Source organism: Ipomoea triloba, chromosome 15, assembly GCF_003576645.1.
Source record: "Ipomoea triloba cultivar NCNSP0323 chromosome 15, ASM357664v1".
In the NCBI taxonomy this organism is placed as follows: Eukaryota; Viridiplantae; Streptophyta; class Magnoliopsida; order Solanales; family Convolvulaceae; genus Ipomoea; species Ipomoea triloba.
In genome coordinates this window covers 9,010,491-9,029,681 of record NC_044930.1, presented here as the reverse complement: position 1 = coordinate 9,029,681, position 19,191 = coordinate 9,010,491, and the positions used below count along the sequence as shown (strand labels likewise).

The 19,191-nt window shown below is 30.9% G+C and overlaps 2 protein-coding genes across 3 annotated transcripts in view; both read left to right on the top strand.

Moving 5' to 3' along the window:
- LOC116005648 overlaps positions 1-19,191 on the top strand; it is a 161,379-nt gene that overhangs the window by 40,098 nt on the left and 102,090 nt on the right. The gene's annotated exons all lie outside the window — the stretch shown is intronic.
- Positions 1,486-19,177, top strand: LOC116007230 (putative late blight resistance protein homolog R1B-14). Of its 2 annotated transcripts, XM_031247853.1 has the most exons (4): positions 1,486-2,220; positions 8,517-8,978; positions 11,477-11,935; positions 18,095-19,177. In XM_031247853.1, exons 1-4 carry the CDS (start codon positions 1,750-1,752, stop codon positions 18,473-18,475), a joined length of 1,773 nt encoding a protein of 590 aa, XP_031103713.1. In that variant the 5' UTR covers positions 1,486-1,749; the 3' UTR covers positions 18,476-19,177. The 2 variants fall into 2 exon arrangements, with proteins under 2 accessions (XP_031103713.1, XP_031103712.1); XM_031247852.1 differs by lacking the exons at positions 8,517-8,978; positions 11,477-11,935; positions 18,095-19,177 and adding an exon at positions 4,139-7,480 and having other exon boundaries at positions 2,093-2,220.

Sequence of the window (19,191 nt, the reverse complement as noted above, 5' to 3'; positions counted from 1 at the left end):
TAATAAACACTTTATTCTTAATTAGTATTGAATTTGAGCATATAAGTATAAATTTGCATGTTGATTTGATCCGTTTCATCTCACGAATAAGGACCCGTAAGACGGTCTTACACAAGTGTGACTCTTATTTGATATGATAAATAATGATAGGTTATTTTATCATATGATTCCACATAAAAGTGTCTACAATACATTAAGAAATAAGAACTCGTAAAAGTGAGTAAAAGTTTGGAGGACAAAATGAGATTACAAGTATTTTCCAAACTTTAGTATGAAATTGATGAGTTAGACTTATACACAATTTTGTCATTTATTATAATAATTATTTTTTATTTACTTTTATGTGTAATTGAGTTATGAACTTCGATAATTTTATCTAATTGAGTCCTTAACCGTTAGAATAAACACTACTACACAGACGGCTTTTAACGTCGGCTAAATAGACTCTTTAACGTTGGCTTTTAGCCGACGTTGATCTGGTCGACGTTGTAAGTGTACACATACAACGTCGGCTAAAAGTTAGCCGACGTTGTAAGGTACACATACAATATCGGCTATATGTTAACCGACGTTGTAGGTAATTTTAAAAACAAATAAAATACCCTACAACGTCGACTATTTACAAATAGCCGACGTTGTAGGTAATTTGAAAACTACTAAAATACCCTACAACGTCGGCTATTTACAAATAGCCGACGTTGTAGGTAACTTAAAAACAAATAAAATACCCTACAACGTCTAAATAGCCGACGTTGTAGGGGATTTTAGTAGTTTTCAAATACCCTACAACGTCTAAATAGCCGACGTTGTAGGGGATTTTAGTAGTTTTCAAATACCCTACAACGTCTAAATAGCCGACGTTGTAGGGGATTTTAGTAGTTTTCAAATACCCTACAACGTCTAAATAGCCGACGTTGTAGGGTATTTGAAAACTACTAAAATACCCTACAACGTCGGCTATTTACAAATAGCCGACGTTGTAGGTAACTTAAAAACAAATAAAATACCCTACAACGTCGGCTATTTACAAATAGGCGACGTTGTAGGTAATTTGAAAACTACTAAAATACCCTACAACGTCTAAATAGCCGACGTTGTAGGTAATTTGAAAACTACTAAAATACCCTACAACGTCGGCTATTTACAAACTGCCGACGTTGTAGGTAATTTGAAAACTACTAAATTATGTAAAATCAGTATATATAGTCGATAACTAAATTATGTAAAATTATTATAGTTGATTATTAAATTAGTATTAATATATGGGAAATTATCAAACTGTCCTAACAGATGATGAATCAATTATGTAAAAAATTATCAAAGTTCATGATGCAATTAAACACAAAAAGAAAAATAGAACTTTTAAAACTAAATCAGAAAAAATTACTGTAGTGAAAGAATAAATTGGAATATTAACTCATTTTAGTAGCTAGTATAAAACTTTGCGAGCTGGCTTTATGGAAAAGTTGGATCGACCAAAGAAAATAAGGCAACTTTTCTACACATCCATCATCACTTCTCCAATGTATGTACCAAAAGGAATCGATAATTTTCCAAGTCATTAAGCAATTGGAAATGATGATTTACGCGCTCCTCTCACATATCAGATCAGCACTCAGATCTTAGTATCTGCTCTAAATATATATATATATCTGGAAGAATAGAATTTGCACCTCTCACATATCACTTGCATAATTGCATTTCCTATGTATTCACTGTGTGTGAGAGAGAGAGAGAGAGCTGAGAGCAATGACGTTAGTGGTGGACAAAGTGCTAGAGGATCAGTTAGCCCAGGGAGTAAACGCGTTGGTCCAAACTGTAGCATACAATGTGAAGTTGGTTCGTGGCATAGATTCTGAGATAAAGGATCTCACCTCCGACATTGAAACCTTTAGCGCCAGGCTTATAGAAGCTTCCAAGAACTCATGGGCCAATGATCACCAGGTTTTGAGAGTTGTTGTCAAAAAATTCAGAAATGTTGTGAATGAAGCCCAGGATACGATTGCCGACTACGTTGCACTGAAGGGGAAGCATGTAGACAATGTGTTCTCAAAATCTTTGGATAAGATTCCATTTTGTGGAAAGATCAATGATTTTGCGAGGGAGATTGAGTCCATAAGGGGTAACCTGGCTAAGATTCGGCAAGACCACGGACAAGAGCTTCTACACCTCATGACTTACAAAATCAATGAACAAAACAAGGGTCTGCTAACTCTCCAGGTATGTACCATGCATAAGTACGTACAGTTATCCTCCTATTATATTTCAAATTTAATTATTGGTTTAAGCAATTAAAATACTTGATCATATTTGATCACATGATTGGTCGAATATATGGGATAATTATATTGATGGGTAAGTTGCGCAGATTATGCTTTTAAGTGTTACTTGGAGAAGGCAAATTATTGTGTGGGCGATGGTTCACATAGCTGTGTGGATCATGAATATAAGATACATTTTTATTATACTAAAAGTACATTATTTTTGTATTGAAAGTACATTATTTCATAATATATATAAAATAATGTACTTTCAGTACTTAAATAATGTACCCTAAAATAATGTACTTTATGTACAAAAATAATGTACTTTTAGTATATTAAAAGTGTACATTTTATTTATGGTCCACACAGCCATGTTTCATGCAATAATCATTGGTTGTAGAAAGGGAAGGCTTGAGATTTCAGGTATATAGAAGAAATGAATTGTGGGGTGTGTTAATTAGGCTTAGAGATTCTTAAATAGTTTGGGGTGTGTTAATTGGGCTTAGAGATTCTTAAGTAGTTTGGGGTGTGTTAATTAGGCTTAGATAGAGTTGTCAATACGGGCCAATCCGGTCCATACGGGTTGGTGAAAAATGAGCTGGGATAGGCTGGCCCGTTTTTCAAACGGGTTGGGAAAATTCCAACCCAACCTGTTGGTTACGGGCTAAACGGGCCAGCCCGTTAGCCTTTTATATATATATATATATATATATATATATATATATATATATATATATATAATTATTAAAATTTATTAATTTTTGTATTTCTTTAGAATTAAACCCTCAACCTCTAAATTAACAATTACCACTATTTCCAAATAAACACATGAATCTTTTTGAACCAATGCTATGTATGAATATATAAATAAATAAATATAAATAAACATATATGTATGTATGTACTGTGTATATATAAATATAAATAAACACTTGAATCTAATGTAGATTAGTGGATGTATATAACATTTGCACAAAACCATTCAACAAACATATATGTTAAATATGATATGTAAAATATTAATGTATGTAATATAATATATATATAATTTATTTAATTTATATTTAATACTAATATAATTTACATGTAACATATTAATCAAAGTTTTATTAACAACATTTTAAAATATTAAAATACATAATTACACAACAAATTTAAGTGTAGGGGGTTGGGGTGGGTGGGAATACGGGTTATATGGGTTGGCCCGTGTAACCCACGGGCCAACCCGTATAACCCGTACTCCCACACGGGTTATACGGGCCGGACTAGAAATTCTCTAGCCCAACCCATTTAAAATACGGGTTAAACGGGCCCAACCCGATGGGTTGGGCCCGTTTTGATTGCTCTAGGCTTAGAGATTCTTAAATAGTTTAGGGTGTGTTAATTAGGCTTACAGATTCCTAATAAGTAGTTTGGGGTGTGTTAATTAGGCTTAGAGATTCTTAAATAGTTTGGGGTGTGTTAATTTGGCTTAGAGATTCTTAAGTAGTTTGGGGTGTGTTAATTAGGCTTAGAGATTCTTAAGTAGTTTGGGTGTATTAATTAGGCTTAGATCGAGATTCTTAAGTAGTTTATATGTAGCAATTCCAACAGTTGATTTTTCTCCAGTTTTTGTGGGCCAAACATTATATTCTATGGTCTACTACTGGTCCAACTGAGCTCCTTGAATTCATGGGTAGGTTAAAACTGAATTACATATATATTGGTTCTAAAGTCAAATTATAACTTGTTCAAATAAAAAAGATGGTTTGAGCATTTGAAGAGTACACGGTACATACTAATATGGAAGTGAATTTAATTGAATATTTGTATTTATCACCTTAATTAGCACTTGGTTAGTATAGATTTTTATTGATCCTTCTTCAATTATTTAGGTTCGACGAGAAAGACAAGGTATTTGGATTTGAAAATGATTTTAAGACCATAAAGGGTTTCATAGAGCCATCTGATAATTTTATTGTCATCCCAATTGTGGGGATAACTGGGTCTGGAAAAACTATAATTGCCTCCATGATTTTTGAGGATCAATGCATTACTCACAAAAATTTTGAGGACTGCATTTGGTTTCATGTTTCACAAGGTTTTGATAGAAAACAGAAATTCATTGACATCCTTTGTCAAATTACCATGGCCGGTACAAAAGACATTAGCATGATGACTGAAGAAGGGTTGCCACGTGAAATATGTGAACGTTTAGAGTATCGTAGAAGGTACTTTGTTGTATTGGATGATGTACGAAAAAAAGAAGATTGGGATTGTTTTAAAGTTGTGTTTCCTAACTTTGAAGGAAGTAGGGTCCTGGTGACCTCCCCTTATGGCAATGTAGTTGATCGTAACTGGAAATCTCATAATTTAGAAAAGTTAAGCAATGAGGAAGGTTGGTTGCTATTGAAAATTAATGCTTTTGGTACAGAGGGATGCAATGACGAAGTATTAGAAAGTCTGGGGAAAGAAATAGCAGATAAATGCAATGAATTACCACTAGCTCTAGTATCAGTAGGGGGTATGCTACGTCAACGTAGGAATATTGCTGACTGGCAACGGGTTGCTGAAAATCCTTTTTTAGAAATTAATCAAGATGGTCAAATCTACCGTGACCGAGTAAAAATGACTTACAATGATTTGCTTGATGAGAAGTTGAAAAACTGCTTCCTATATTTGGCATGTTTTCCCATTGGACATGAGATTGTTGTTTGGAAGTTGATTCGTTTGTGGATTGCTGAAGAATTCATTCCAACACTAGACGAGCAGGGGTATGCTTTAGAGGCAGAAGTTGAAGCTGAAAAATATTTGAATCATCTTATGGATAGAAATCTTGTGATGGTGAAAAAACGAAGAATAAATGGGCAAATAAAAACTTGTTGTATCCACAACACATTGCATGAGTTTTGCAAAAGCGAAGGTGCAATGATAAATTTGTTCCATGTAATGGATGAGAGGCAAATATTAGATGAGAATACTTCTTCTGCTCCTCATAAAAATATTTCAACTCGTCGTCTTTGTTTCCACTCATGTACTCAAAGAAAATTTGATGACCTCATCAAACCCTACAACCAAAGGAGGAGTTTATGTCCATTTGGCAAACATATCCGTTCTTTGTTGTTGTTTCCCTCACAAAACAGTGAGACACTTTCGTTTACAAAAGAGGAATTAGCAACCATCCCAAACACCTTTCCGCTTCTTAGGGTGTTGAACATTGAATTCTCCATGGACTTTGATTATGAGATCCAACCAGATGAGCTTTACAACTTACATCTCCTTAGGTATCTTGCTATCAAATTCATTAATCTCGATTCCCTCTCCAAATCATTCAAAAATCTTCGTGGATTGGAGACTTTGGTGATCGAAACCACAGCAAGGACACTACACATTGATGGAGGCATATTGAACATGGAAAAGTTAAGAGATGTACATACCAATACCTCTCTGCAATTACCACCCTTTCCTCCAAAAAGAAGCACAACTAACTCTAGAGGAAATGGCATTCGCACACTTTCTATAATATCACCAACAAGTTGCACAAAAGAGATCTTTCGGAAGACCCCTAACCTCAAAAAATTAGGTGCTCGTGGGAACTTATCAGAATTAAAGGAACCAAAAATAAATTTATTACGATATGGAAGTCTAAAAAACTTGAAGCTCTATGGCCAGTATGATAAAGTGTTAACGTTCCCAAGCGGTTTCCTAGATGGACTACGGCTAAAAAAGTTGAGCTTCTTTGGCACATTTGAGTGGAAACACATGGAAGTATTGAGCTTGTTGGAGGAGCTTGAGGTGCTCAAGTTGGAGGACTATGCATTCCAGGGGGAGAATTGGGAACTAAGCAATCATGTTGTTTTCAAACATCTTCAATATTTGCGCATTGGGAAAATGAACCTAAGAATTTGGAAGTTGGCTACAGAGAATAGCTTCCCAGCTTTATGAAGTCTAATCCTTCGAAATTGTAGCTCTCTAGAAGAAATTCCAAGAGCTTTTGCTTATGTACATATTACACTTGAAATTTGTATGAATGATATGATTGCTCCATTCTCTCAAACACATTAACATCTTTGACATACTTTCCTAGAAGAGGGCTACCCGGTGTCTGCTACGGTTCAAAAGGACTCTAGAACAGCCCGGAGTGAAAGCTATCTAGTGAAAAGTATTCCTTAAACTGGTTATCTGGAAGAGGGCTACCCGGTACTTAATATGGTTCCAAAAGGACCTGAGAAGAGTCTGGTGTGAAAGCTTTCCAGTGTTGTTAATTCCGTGCTTTATCATTATACTTATGGGGTTCTCATGTTGATATACCTCTTATATATCCTCCCTTTGTGAAATTTTCAAATTTCAGTATCTATTCACATCTTATCAATTGCATGCTCTCAGTTGTATTTTCTTGCATTATTCAATACATACTGTTGTAGCTATGTTACCTTTGGCTAATATTTATCAAAAGGGGGAGACATGCTATGATTAAGGGGGAGAGTGTTATGAATTAAGGGGGAAAACTTGATGTACACTCGGCTATGAATTGAGGAGGAAAGTGCGTATGACATTGAGGGAGAGACCCGATATGAATTGAGGGCGAGAACTGTCATTTGTTTGTTTGATCAACATATGCCAAAGGGGGAGATTGTTGGTACATAAATTATGATTTTATGTAATTGTCAACACAGAAAAGAAAGGGAAATGCATGGAATGCAATTGTGAACGTGTGGTATGTGAAGCATGAATCAAGGAAATGCAATATATGAATCAAGGAAATGCAATATGACGTGAGATCATGGAAAAATGCAAATGACGTGCGCAGAACATACAGATGTGGCCGAAATTAAAGGGCAAGCTAATCAGTATAAATAGGTTCATTCATTATGTAGAAAATCGAAGTTTAAGTGTTTCAAATACATATATATAGTCAGCGAGGTGTTGCGAAGAAATTCCAATACAGGGAAAGATTGGTGTACTATCCGGAGAAATCAGCTCCAAATTATTTCAGTACAAGCTGTGTTAAAATCCAAGTTGGTTACAGTTTGTTTAATCGGTAGTATTAGTTCAAGCTGTACTTGTAATCTTTTCATAAGGTTTATTATAAGGTTAATGTTTAAATAGGTGGTAGACCTAGTTTTGTAATTCATTGAACCTTGTAATTGTAAAAACCAACGGGTTGATCTTAAGTGAAAAGATTCTTTGGGCGTGGCCCCGCAGATTAGGAGGTGTTCTCCAACTGCGTTATCAAATTCAGCTGTGTACTTATTTTGGCACTTCTTAAATTGCTTTATATTATATTATATATCTGCATTACATAATTTTCAGTAGTCAAAATAATAATTAAACCTTTCATTAAATAATCTTTAGTTTGAAAACCAATTAATTAACATTTAGATTTTAGACTTTGGTTGATAGATTTTATTTAAGAGTATAATTTTTTTAAGTTTATTATGAATTAATAAGCTATAAGTTTGTTTCGTCAAAATTTACCAACTTAAAATAAACTCAATTTGGAAACCAATTAATTAACATTTAGACTTTGTTTGATAGATTTTATTTTAAAGTTATTAATAAACTATAAAGTTTGTTTGGTCAAAAGTGAATTTGAAAACCAATTAATTAACATTTAGACTTTGTTTGATAGATTTTATTTTAAAGTATAATTTTTTTAAAGTTATTAATAAGCTATAAACTTTGTTTGGTCAAAATTAATTTGGAAACCAATTAATTAATATTTAGACTTTATTTTATAGATTTTATTTTAAAGTTTATCATTCTTTAAGTCATTACTAATATATAGGCTTTGTTTGGTCAAAATCTACTAACTTAAAAAGTTAAAATAAAGTCCAACCATTGAGATTCAATCTTGTGACCACCAAATTTTAGAATAATAAATAGGGTGCTATTACGCTACGTACTAATTGACTTCTCCAATGGTATAATTGCCGTGCTTTGTAAGGAATATTTTCAATCTGTATTCATCTTTATGTCGCCTTGGCGAATGCTATTTAAACTAACTTATATTCTTTTCTTATTTTCTTTAGAAATTTTGTATTATTTTTTTCAATTTGATTGTTGTGCTTAAATAGTATTTTTAATTAATGTAGTTTCTAAATATATAATCTTAATTATATATTAATAGTAGTAAATTTAATATTATCAGAGACATAAAATGGTACAGATAAAGTAAGATTTAAAGGAAAAGAATTTGAAAACCATAAAAATATAAAACCAAACCCCACATTTGCATCTCTCAGATATCAAATGATTTCCTTAATTCTTCAGGGACCAATGACGGCAGATAAAGAAATAATAGAGGAAGCGGTAAACAAAATGGTTCGATATGTAGGGTATGGTAGTGGTGAGTGGAGTACTGGTGCGCCTCCTGGCTTATATTCGAAGTTAAAGGATGTGAGCTTCAATATCCAAATGATTAATGCCAGGCTCCAGGACCAGGAAGCTTACACGAATCCAATTGCATCTGTCGATGTTTTGATGCTGAAAACCTTCCAAACTATTGTGAATGAAGCAACGGATGCCGCTGACAAGTACTGGATTCTGAAGATACACAATGAACACAAAACCCTCAAAAAGTTTTTGGAACCCTATAGAAGAGAGGTCAAATCTTGTGCAAGTAAGATCCAGTCCGTTGAATCAAAGGTTAATATGATGATTCACCAACAACAGGAAATTAACCGTCGTCACTCCCCCACCACCGACCTAAACAATGTTCTGCTAACTCTCCAGGTACCACAAAAATTATTGTCAAATTATCATATTCCAAATTTGTTTTAGCAATCACAAAACATGATCATATTAAATTAATTTCATTAATATATATATATATATATATATATATATATATATATATATTTAAAAAAAAAAAAAAGACAACAATTTAGGTAACGATAAGAAAATTAAACTTAAATCCACGTAAAGAAAAAGTGCAGTGTGATGTGTTTAATATCTAACAAGTATGAGAATCTCTATATTTATTGAAAGTGTAATTTCAAGGAATGTGTTTGGGAGGAACAATTTTGTTGAAAAAAATAGAATGTGTAGAAATTTCCCTAGACACGTTTGGTTTCTGGAAAAATAGAAAATAGAAAATTGTATTTGTTTACCATTGTTTTCCACGTTCTATTTGGAAAATTATTTTTCTGTATTTCCAATCTAACAAAACATTTGGGATGTGTTTGGTTTATGGGTTTACACATTAGAAATGAGAATCAAAATCATAGTTAGTGTTTGATTGACAACTTTTTAAACTACAACTATGGAATTTGATTACCTCTTCAATTAAAAATTCCATTCCATATATAATTTTAAAAAAAGTTACATTACATCTTATTGGTAATATGATTTTTAAGTTTGGATTAGTGTTTTTATAGTTTTATTTTGATTTTTTTTGTTCAGATTGTTACTTTGGATATTATTATATTAGGATCAATTGTTTTGATTTTTTATTTTTGTAGTTTTAAAACTTTTATTCCCATTATAGGGACATACATAACCAAACATTAATATTCATAATCATTCCAATTCCACCCTACTACCAAATTAAACATGCAAAATACTTTCACCAAAACACATATCATTACCAAGTATTTGATTTCCATTCCGATTCCGATTCCCATGTGTAAACCAAACACACCCTTATTAAATAGCATTTTTTCTTGTTTTCTTAATTTTTCCAAATAAAAAAAAAACGCATGTACTAGTCTCATGATCATTTACAAACTTCCACTTAACTTATTTATCTACTAGTCTTTTCAATGAACTATATGCAAAGAAATAAGTGTCTAATATTAGTATTCTATGTTAAAATCATAATTATATTGAAATAATTCTTTTACAAAAAAAAAGCCATGTACTTTGAAATTTAATTTGATGATATCATTGTTGCTTTCTATGAAAAAGCTAAGGTCTCATGTTTGAGTCTTATCCCAACTAGATACAATGAATAATTCGTAATTGTAGAAATCATAATTTGGGTAATAATTATGGTACAAGTAATAATTGTTAAAGTAACAATTTTACATACGGTAAATGATTTAATATAATTATGGTACTATTTCATATATACTAATAGAATTTTAATGTTGTAAGGACATTTTTGTCGGATAAAAATAATATTATAATATTTGTAGCACAGTGTACAATTCAATAAATATAGAAATACAAACCTAAATCAACAATATTAATTTGAATTCGTCCACCCTTATAAATTGTTTGTTTATTAGATATACTATATCATATACCCCGCCAAAAGCTTTGTGATCAAGCCGGCATAGCTGTGGCCCTCCCAAGTGAGAGGTCACAGCTCACAGGTTTGATTCCCAGTGCATAATACATTGTCAGAGGCACCCACCTATCTATATACCTCTGTTGTATTAGTTAAGTAAAAAATGCAAAATCATTATGTTTTAAATAAAATCTATATACCTACATAAGCAATTTTAACCGTTTAAGCTTTTCTATTGCACATCTATACATGTTTCGGATAATTCAAAATTCATATAGGAATCCAAAACAACATGGACAAAAGAATTAATATTACGAATGAGTTAATTCTATTTTTGGTCTTAGATTTATAGGTGACAATCCATTTTTAGTTTTTTTTTTTTATTAAAATATTTACTTTTGGTTGTAGTATTATTATGACATGGCCATTTTTTTGTCCTTTATCAACAAAATAGTTTAAATATAGTTAAATACAAGAATATTTCGGTCTTCAATTATTGATGTTTTCAAAAAAAAAACATAAAAAATATAGCGGTTCAACATACTTTGTATAAAAAAGATTGAAATGTCTTTGTATTTAACGATATTTTAACGATTTTGTTGATGAAAGACTAAAAATGGTAATGTTACAATAACACAAAGATCAAATGAGGATGTTCTAATAAAAAAGGGCTAAAAGCGGATTGTCACCTATAAATCTAGGACAAAAAATGAAATTAACTCTATTACGTAAGAAACTAATAAATTTATCTAAGCAGTAATTAAATTAGGTAATCAATCAAATATGGAGTAAGTTAATAGAAATCACAAGAAATTACAAAAAGAAAATTCAAAATTTAAATATTGATTTAATTTTCCTTTAGAGTAGTTTAGAGAGTATTTTTTTTTTAAACTAAATGCGCTATGATAAATTCGATTAAGTATATATATATACACGTACGTATCGGTATAGCATGTTGACACTATAGCTATATCACTTTCAATTTTGTATTTCTTCACAGATAGAGAGACCAATAGGCTTTGACAAAGCGATAAAGAAAGTAGAGCAGGCGGTAAACATTCTAGACCAAACTGTAGGAGACAATGTCCACCTGGTTTCTGACAAGTCTGAGATAGAGGACATCACCTCTCAAATCAAAACATTTACTGAGAGCTTGGTGGTAGCTTGCAAGAGCCCACTGGCCAATGAAAACCGTGTTTTGAGATTAATAGTAAAAAAATTCGGAACACGTGTGAATGAAGCCAGAGATGCGGTTGCCAACTACTTTGCACAGGAGAAGAAGCGTGGATTGGCAAAAGCTTTTGATAAAATTCGGTTTTGTGGAAAGCTCAATAATGTTGCCAGTGAGATCCAGTCCATTAAGGAAAAAGTGAAAACCATTTGTGAAGACCACAAAGCATACCTTCAACACCTCCAGGAGGACTGCAACAAACGTAGTGATCATCTGCCACCTCCCAAGGTACCAAAAAATCTATTCCCAAATTATCATATTTCAAATTATTTTATTTGTTTCAATAATTGCAATACTAGATCACATATATGCTTACATCAATATGGAATTTATGTGTAACAGTGTAAGTTGTCTAGACTTTAATTTTATAATTGTACAAAGGTACGGTGAGGAAAAAGTTTCTGAAAAATTAGATAGCTTGAAAGGTAATACACAACTTTATATGGCAAAAACTTGTGTGAGATGGGTTGGATCGGGTCGAGTCAAAGATGAAAATGTAATACTTATATGCACAAATGTCATACTTATATGTTCAAATGTAATACTAATCAAGAATAAAATTTTATTACTTATAAAGGTAAATGTAATACTTTTAAGGGAAAATACAATACGTTTACATTTTGATTTAAAAGTATTACATTTTTCTTCAAAAGTACTATATCTACTATCTACTATACTAATAAGAGCCAAAGAGAGTTAGGCCTAAAATGGGTAGAAAAAATGGCGGTCAAATTATTTAATCAAATGGATGGTTCAGATGAATTATTTAATCAAATAGATGGTTAAGATAATTCAGATTAATATTATTAATAGAGATTACCTAATTTAACCTTACTTTTATGATTATCCGTTAAGTTTTCCGTTAAATATTCTCTCTCCGTTAATATTCCGTTAACTTTTAACTTACCCATTAATTTCTATAAGAAAGGTCTTAGGTTCGAACATCATCTCAATCAAATTTGACATAATTAAGTTTCTCACTCTATTTTACTCTTATTAAATTAAATAAATTAGTAGCTACAACAAAAAATGATACATATGTATTTCTTTAATTTAGAATTATGTGTCTACAATACCTTTATTTGAAAAAATTATTCATTATCAAAAAATTAAATTAAATAAGATAAATAATTTCATTAGTTATATTGTCTTTATTTCTCTCATGCAAAGATTATTTACATTCAAATTTATCAATTGATATTCATTACATTGTCCATTATCTTATTTTTACAATATCTTGTAATTAAATATCAAAGTTATAGTACAAAGTAATGTTATATATTTATTTACCAAGTATTTTATTAATACTATGAAACAAAAATTTAAAATAAGTTGAAGTTAATTATATTAACTACTTGGGGATTGGTTGACAAAGAGGGTACTCAAATAATAACCCAACAAATTGAAGCGGAATCACTCTATTTTACTCTTATTGAATTAAATAAATTAGTAGTTACACCAAAAAATGATACATATGTATTTCTTTAATTTAGAATTATGTGTCTACAATACCTTTATTTGAAAAAATTATTCATTATCAAAAAATTAAATTAAATAAGATAAATAATTTCATTAGTTATATTGTCTTTATTTCTCTCATGCAAAGATTATTTACATTCAAATTTATCAATTGATATTCATTACATTGTCCATTATCTTATTTTTACAATATCTTGTAATTAAATATCAAAGTTATAGTACAAAGTAATGTTATATATTTATTTACCAAGTATTTTATTAATACTATGAAACAAAAATTTAAAATAATTTGAAGTTAATTATATTAACTACTTGGGGATTGGTTGACAAAGAGGGTACTCAAATAATAACCCAACAAATTGAAGCGGAATCACTCTATTTTACTCTTATTGAATTAAATAAATTAGTAGTTACACCAAAAAATGATACATATGTATTTCTTTAATACCATGAAAAAAATAAAAAAAGAATAGTTTGAAACCAATCATATTAACTACTTGGGGGATTTGTTGACAATGAAAGTACTCAAATAACCCATAACCCAGCAAATTGAAGCAAGAAACTACCTTTTAATATCTTTGGAATACATAATATTTTAAATTTTTAAATTTTTATTAATTTATTTAATCTTTTTTCTTAAACTAGGGATTTCTTTATACACAATAACTCATTCAACAATAATGGTTGAACCAAATGAACCTCAAGCAGAACACCTAAAGGAAAGTCCATAGCTCCTATATCATAATCCCATTGCATGACGTTGTCATCTATTCTACCAACAATAACCGAATTGCAAATAACACACTACCAACAAAAAGGAAGAGAACAAATAGTAAAGATGAAGACAATGACAATGTTACTCAAAAGAGAATTAAGAACACTTAGAAAAATTCAAATTAAAAGTAGTATTTGTTTAGACTATCATTTTTAGACCAAATATTTAGACTATCGATTTTACAAGGTTGCAAACATTTATTTTAGTAATAATTATAATAAATTTTTTATATTATATTGGATTCATATACTTTGAGTTAGATATTTAAATAAAAAAATTCGACATTCAAGTACCCATGTATAAACTTCTCCTATATAATCTTGCATTGATATACTTTCAAATATTTATTTAAATATAAACATTGGACATTAACCCATTCGCGCAATGCGCGAATAAAACTAGTTTCCCTTATAAGTAAGGGGCACTTGTCAACATTACTTATTGTGGAAAATGTAATATTTTTTTTCTTATAAGTAACAAAAATTTTATTCCTGATTAGTATTATATTTGAGTATATAAGTATGATGTTTGCACATATAAGTATGACATTTGCATGTTGTTTTGACCCGACACGACCCGTCTCACGAATAAGGATCCGTAGGAAAGTCTCACACAAGTGTGACTCACCGTATATATATATGCACAGAAATAAGTGTCTAATATTAGTATTCTACGTTAAAATCATAATTATATTGAAATAATTCTTTTACAAAAGTCAAGTACCTTGAGATTTGATGATATCATGGTTGCTTTCTATGAAAAAGCTAAGGTCTCATATTTGAGTCTCATCCCAACCAGATACTATGAATAATTCGTAATTGTAGAAATCAATAATTTGCGTAATAATTATGGTACAAGTAATAATTGTTAAAGTACAAACTTTAGATACGGTAAATGATTTAATATAATTATGGTACTATTTCATCAATACTAATAGAATTTTAATGTTGTAAGGACATTTTTATCTGATAAAAATAATAGTACAATATTTGTATCGGCGTACAATTCAATAAAATATAGAAATACAAACTTAAATCAACAATATTAATTTGAGTTAATTACCGATTTGGTCCCTCGACTATGAGGATTTCACCACTTTAGTCATTGACTTTCAAAATTGTCCAATAATTTTGGGTACTTCATTATAGACCTCAAGGCCAAGTGAATTGCTTCACCGCAAAATAATTTACCGCTAGTACTTTCAAAAGAAATAATATTGCCAACCCTGGAAAGATGGGTAGGACTCCGAGAAAGGGTGTAATCAGATTATTTCCCAGCCAAGAGGATTAGAACATTGCTCAAACGTTTGCATTATTTGATTTAGAGCTTAATTACCAAGATTGTTGAGAATATGATCCTCCTTAATCCATTTTGCTGTTGGTTTGTCTACATAATATGGACAAGGAACATCTAAGTTTGTGGATGGTGGAGTAGTAGTATTCATTTTGCATATTCTAATGGGTCCATGTTGTATCACATACTGCATTCGATTGCGTAGAGTTAGTTGCTAAGTAANTAATAACCCAACAAATTGAAGCGGAATCACTCTATTTTACTCTTATTGAATTAAATAAATTAGTAGTTACACCAAAAAATGATACATATGTATTTCTTTAATACCATGAAAAAAATAAAAAAAGAATAGTTTGAAACCAATCATATTAACTACTTGGGGGATTTGTTGACAATGAAAGTACTCAAATAACCCATAACCCAGCAAATTGAAGCAAGAAACTACCTTTTAATATCTTTGGAATACATAATATTTTAAATTTTTAAATTTTTATTAATTTATTTAATCTTTTTTCTTAAACTAGGGATTTCTTTATACACAATAACTCATTCAACAATAATGGTTGAACCAAATGAACCTCAAGCAGAACACCTAAAGGAAAGTCCATAGCTCCTATATCATAATCCCATTGCATGACGTTGTCATCTATTCTACCAACAATAACCGAATTGCAAATAACACACTACCAACAAAAAGGAAGAGAACAAATAGTAAAGATGAAGACAATGACAATGTTACTCAAAAGAGAATTAAGAACACTTAGAAAAATTCAAATTAAAAGTAGTATTTGTTTAGACTATCATTTTTAGACCAAATATTTAGACTATCGATTTTACAAGGTTGCAAACATTTATTTTAGTAATAATTATAATAAATTTTTTATATTATATTGGATTCATATACTTTGAGTTAGATATTTAAATAAAAAAATTCGACATTCAAGTACCCATGTATAAACTTCTCCTATATAATCTTGCATTGATATACTTTCAAATATTTATTTAAATATAAACATTGGACATTAACCCATTCGCGCAATGCGCGAATAAAACTAGTTTCCCTTATAAGTAAGGGGCACTTGTCAACATTACTTATTGTGGAAAATGTAATATTTTTTTTCTTATAAGTAACAAAAATTTTATTCCTGATTAGTATTATATTTGAGTATATAAGTATGATGTTTGCACATATAAGTATGACATTTGCATGTTGTTTTGACCCGACACGACCCGTCTCACGAATAAGGATCCGTAGGAAAGTCTCACACAAGTGTGACTCACCGTATATATATATGCACAGAAATAAGTGTCTAATATTAGTATTCTACGTTAAAATCATAATTATATTGAAATAATTCTTTTACAAAAGTCAAGTACCTTGAGATTTGATGATATCATGGTTGCTTTCTATGAAAAAGCTAAGGTCTCATATTTGAGTCTCATCCCAACCAGATACTATGAATAATTCGTAATTGTAGAAATCAATAATTTGCGTAATAATTATGGTACAAGTAATAATTGTTAAAGTACAAACTTTAGATACGGTAAATGATTTAATATAATTATGGTACTATTTCATCAATACTAATAGAATTTTAATGTTGTAAGGACATTTTTATCTGATAAAAATAATAGTACAATATTTGTATCGGCGTACAATTCAATAAAATATAGAAATACAAACTTAAATCAACAATATTAATTTGAGTTAATTACCGATTTGGTCCCTCGACTATGAGGATTTCACCACTTTAGTCATTGACTTTCAAAATTGTCCAATAATTTTGGGTACTTCATTATAGACCTCAAGGCCAAGTGAATTGCTTCACCGCAAAATAATTTACCGCTAGTACTTTCAAAAGAAATAATATTGCCAACCCTGGAAAGATGGGTAGGACTCCGAGAAAGGGTGTAATCAGATTATTTCCCAGCCAAGAGGATTAGAACATTGCTCAAACGTTTGCATTATTTGATTTAGAGCTTAATTACCAAGATTGTTGAGAATATGATCCTCCTTAATCCATTTTGCTGTTGGTTTGTCTACATAATATGGACAAGGAACATCTAAGTTTGTGGATGGTGGAGTAGTAGTATTCATTTTGCATATTCTAATGGGTCCATGTTGTATCACATACTGCATTCGATTGCGTAGAGTTAGTTGCTAAGTAAATCTTCATGCAAGTAGCCATTCGTCAAATTTAGTCTGAGAATATTTTTTTGTATTGGACTCAAATTTAAAATTTAAACAAAAATGAAATTTAGAAAATTGATACAAAAGCTTTAAGAAAATTACTACAAAAGAATTGCACCATCCTTGAACCATTATAAATATCTCTCTTTCTATAGTATTTTGACAATCTAGTGAAGACTTCAGCATAGTCTTAAAATGTTATGGTGAGAGATTAATCTCTGTTAGTCTACCTAAAAAAATTCTTTAGAACAAGTTTTAAAATTCTTTATAAGTCTATTTAATTTACCAATTACCATATCTAGACTTATATCTCAAACTAGGATCACCATAGTGCACGGATAAAGTCAAAAAATTTTCTAATTATATGTGTGAGACAAATAATCCGTATTTGTTAATCTTGCGAAAAAATTATAAATTTGATTTTTAAGGAAAGTATGCATATGTATATATCTTTATAAAATTTGTTGATATATCTGAATTGAAGGGGGAGGGAAGATTATTTGAACATGAATTTACTGCGTGTAAAGAAGCTATTGTTTCTCGTAAGGGCTTTTTAATTTCAATCCCATTGTTTTAATAAAAATTAGTTAGTTATATTTCTTGAATTGTACTAATGATTGGGAAGTGATTAGTATTCATGATTTTTCAGGTTTGCACAGTGTTACGTGAAAATAAGATAGTGGGCTTTATTGATGATTTGAAAGTCATAAAAACTCGATTAATAGAAGCATCCAAAGATTTTTTTGTCATCCCAATTCTGGGGAATGCTGGAACAGGAAAAACTACATTTGCCTTAAAGCTTTTTGAAGACCCCGAAGTGAGGAAAATTTTCACCCATTGCATTTGGGTTCATGTTTCACGAGGGTTTCATAGAAAGCAAAAATTCATTGACATTCTGCATCAAATTTTCAAACAAACAGAAGACTTTAGCACGAAGTTAGAAGCTGTGTTGGAAGATAAAGTAAAGGGATTATTAAAGGATGAAAGATACTTGATTGTATTGGATAATGTGTGGGAAAAAGAAGACTGAGATTCTTTAAAAATTGCATTCCCTACAAATATGAAAGGGAGTAGAGTCTTGGTAACCACATGGAGCGCCAATGTTGTTGATTCTACTTGGAAATCTCATAGTTTAGGAAAGTTGAGCAATAATGATGGTTGGTTGCTAATAAAAAATAATGTTTTTGGTACAGAGGGAATGTGTGACACATTAATTGAAGAGCTTGGGAGAAAAATAGCAGAAAAGTGCAATGGATTACCACACGCTCTAGTACTGGTAGCTGGTATCCTACGCAATTGTATAACTTCTGCTGGTTGGCAACGAGTGGTTGATAATCCGCTTCTAGAAATTAACGAAGAAGACCAAAGCTACCATGAGCTAGTAAAGTTGAGCTACAATAATTTGCCTGATGAGGAGTTGAAAAATTGTTTCTTATATTTTGCATATTTTCCCATGGGACATGAGATTGTTGCTTGGAAGTTAATTTGTTTGTGGATTGTTGAAGGATTCTTTTCAACTGGAGATGAGTGGAGCCCTTTGAACAAAGAAGCAGAAGCTTTAAACTATTTGAATGTTTTTGTTAATAGAAATCTTGTGATGGTAAAAAAAAGGAGTGCAGATGGTCAAATCAAAACATGTTGCATTCATGACACATTACATGAGTTCTGCAGAAGTGAAGCTGAAAAGACAAAGTTATTCCATGTAATGGATGAGGGGCAAAGATTAAATGAAGGAATTATTTTGAA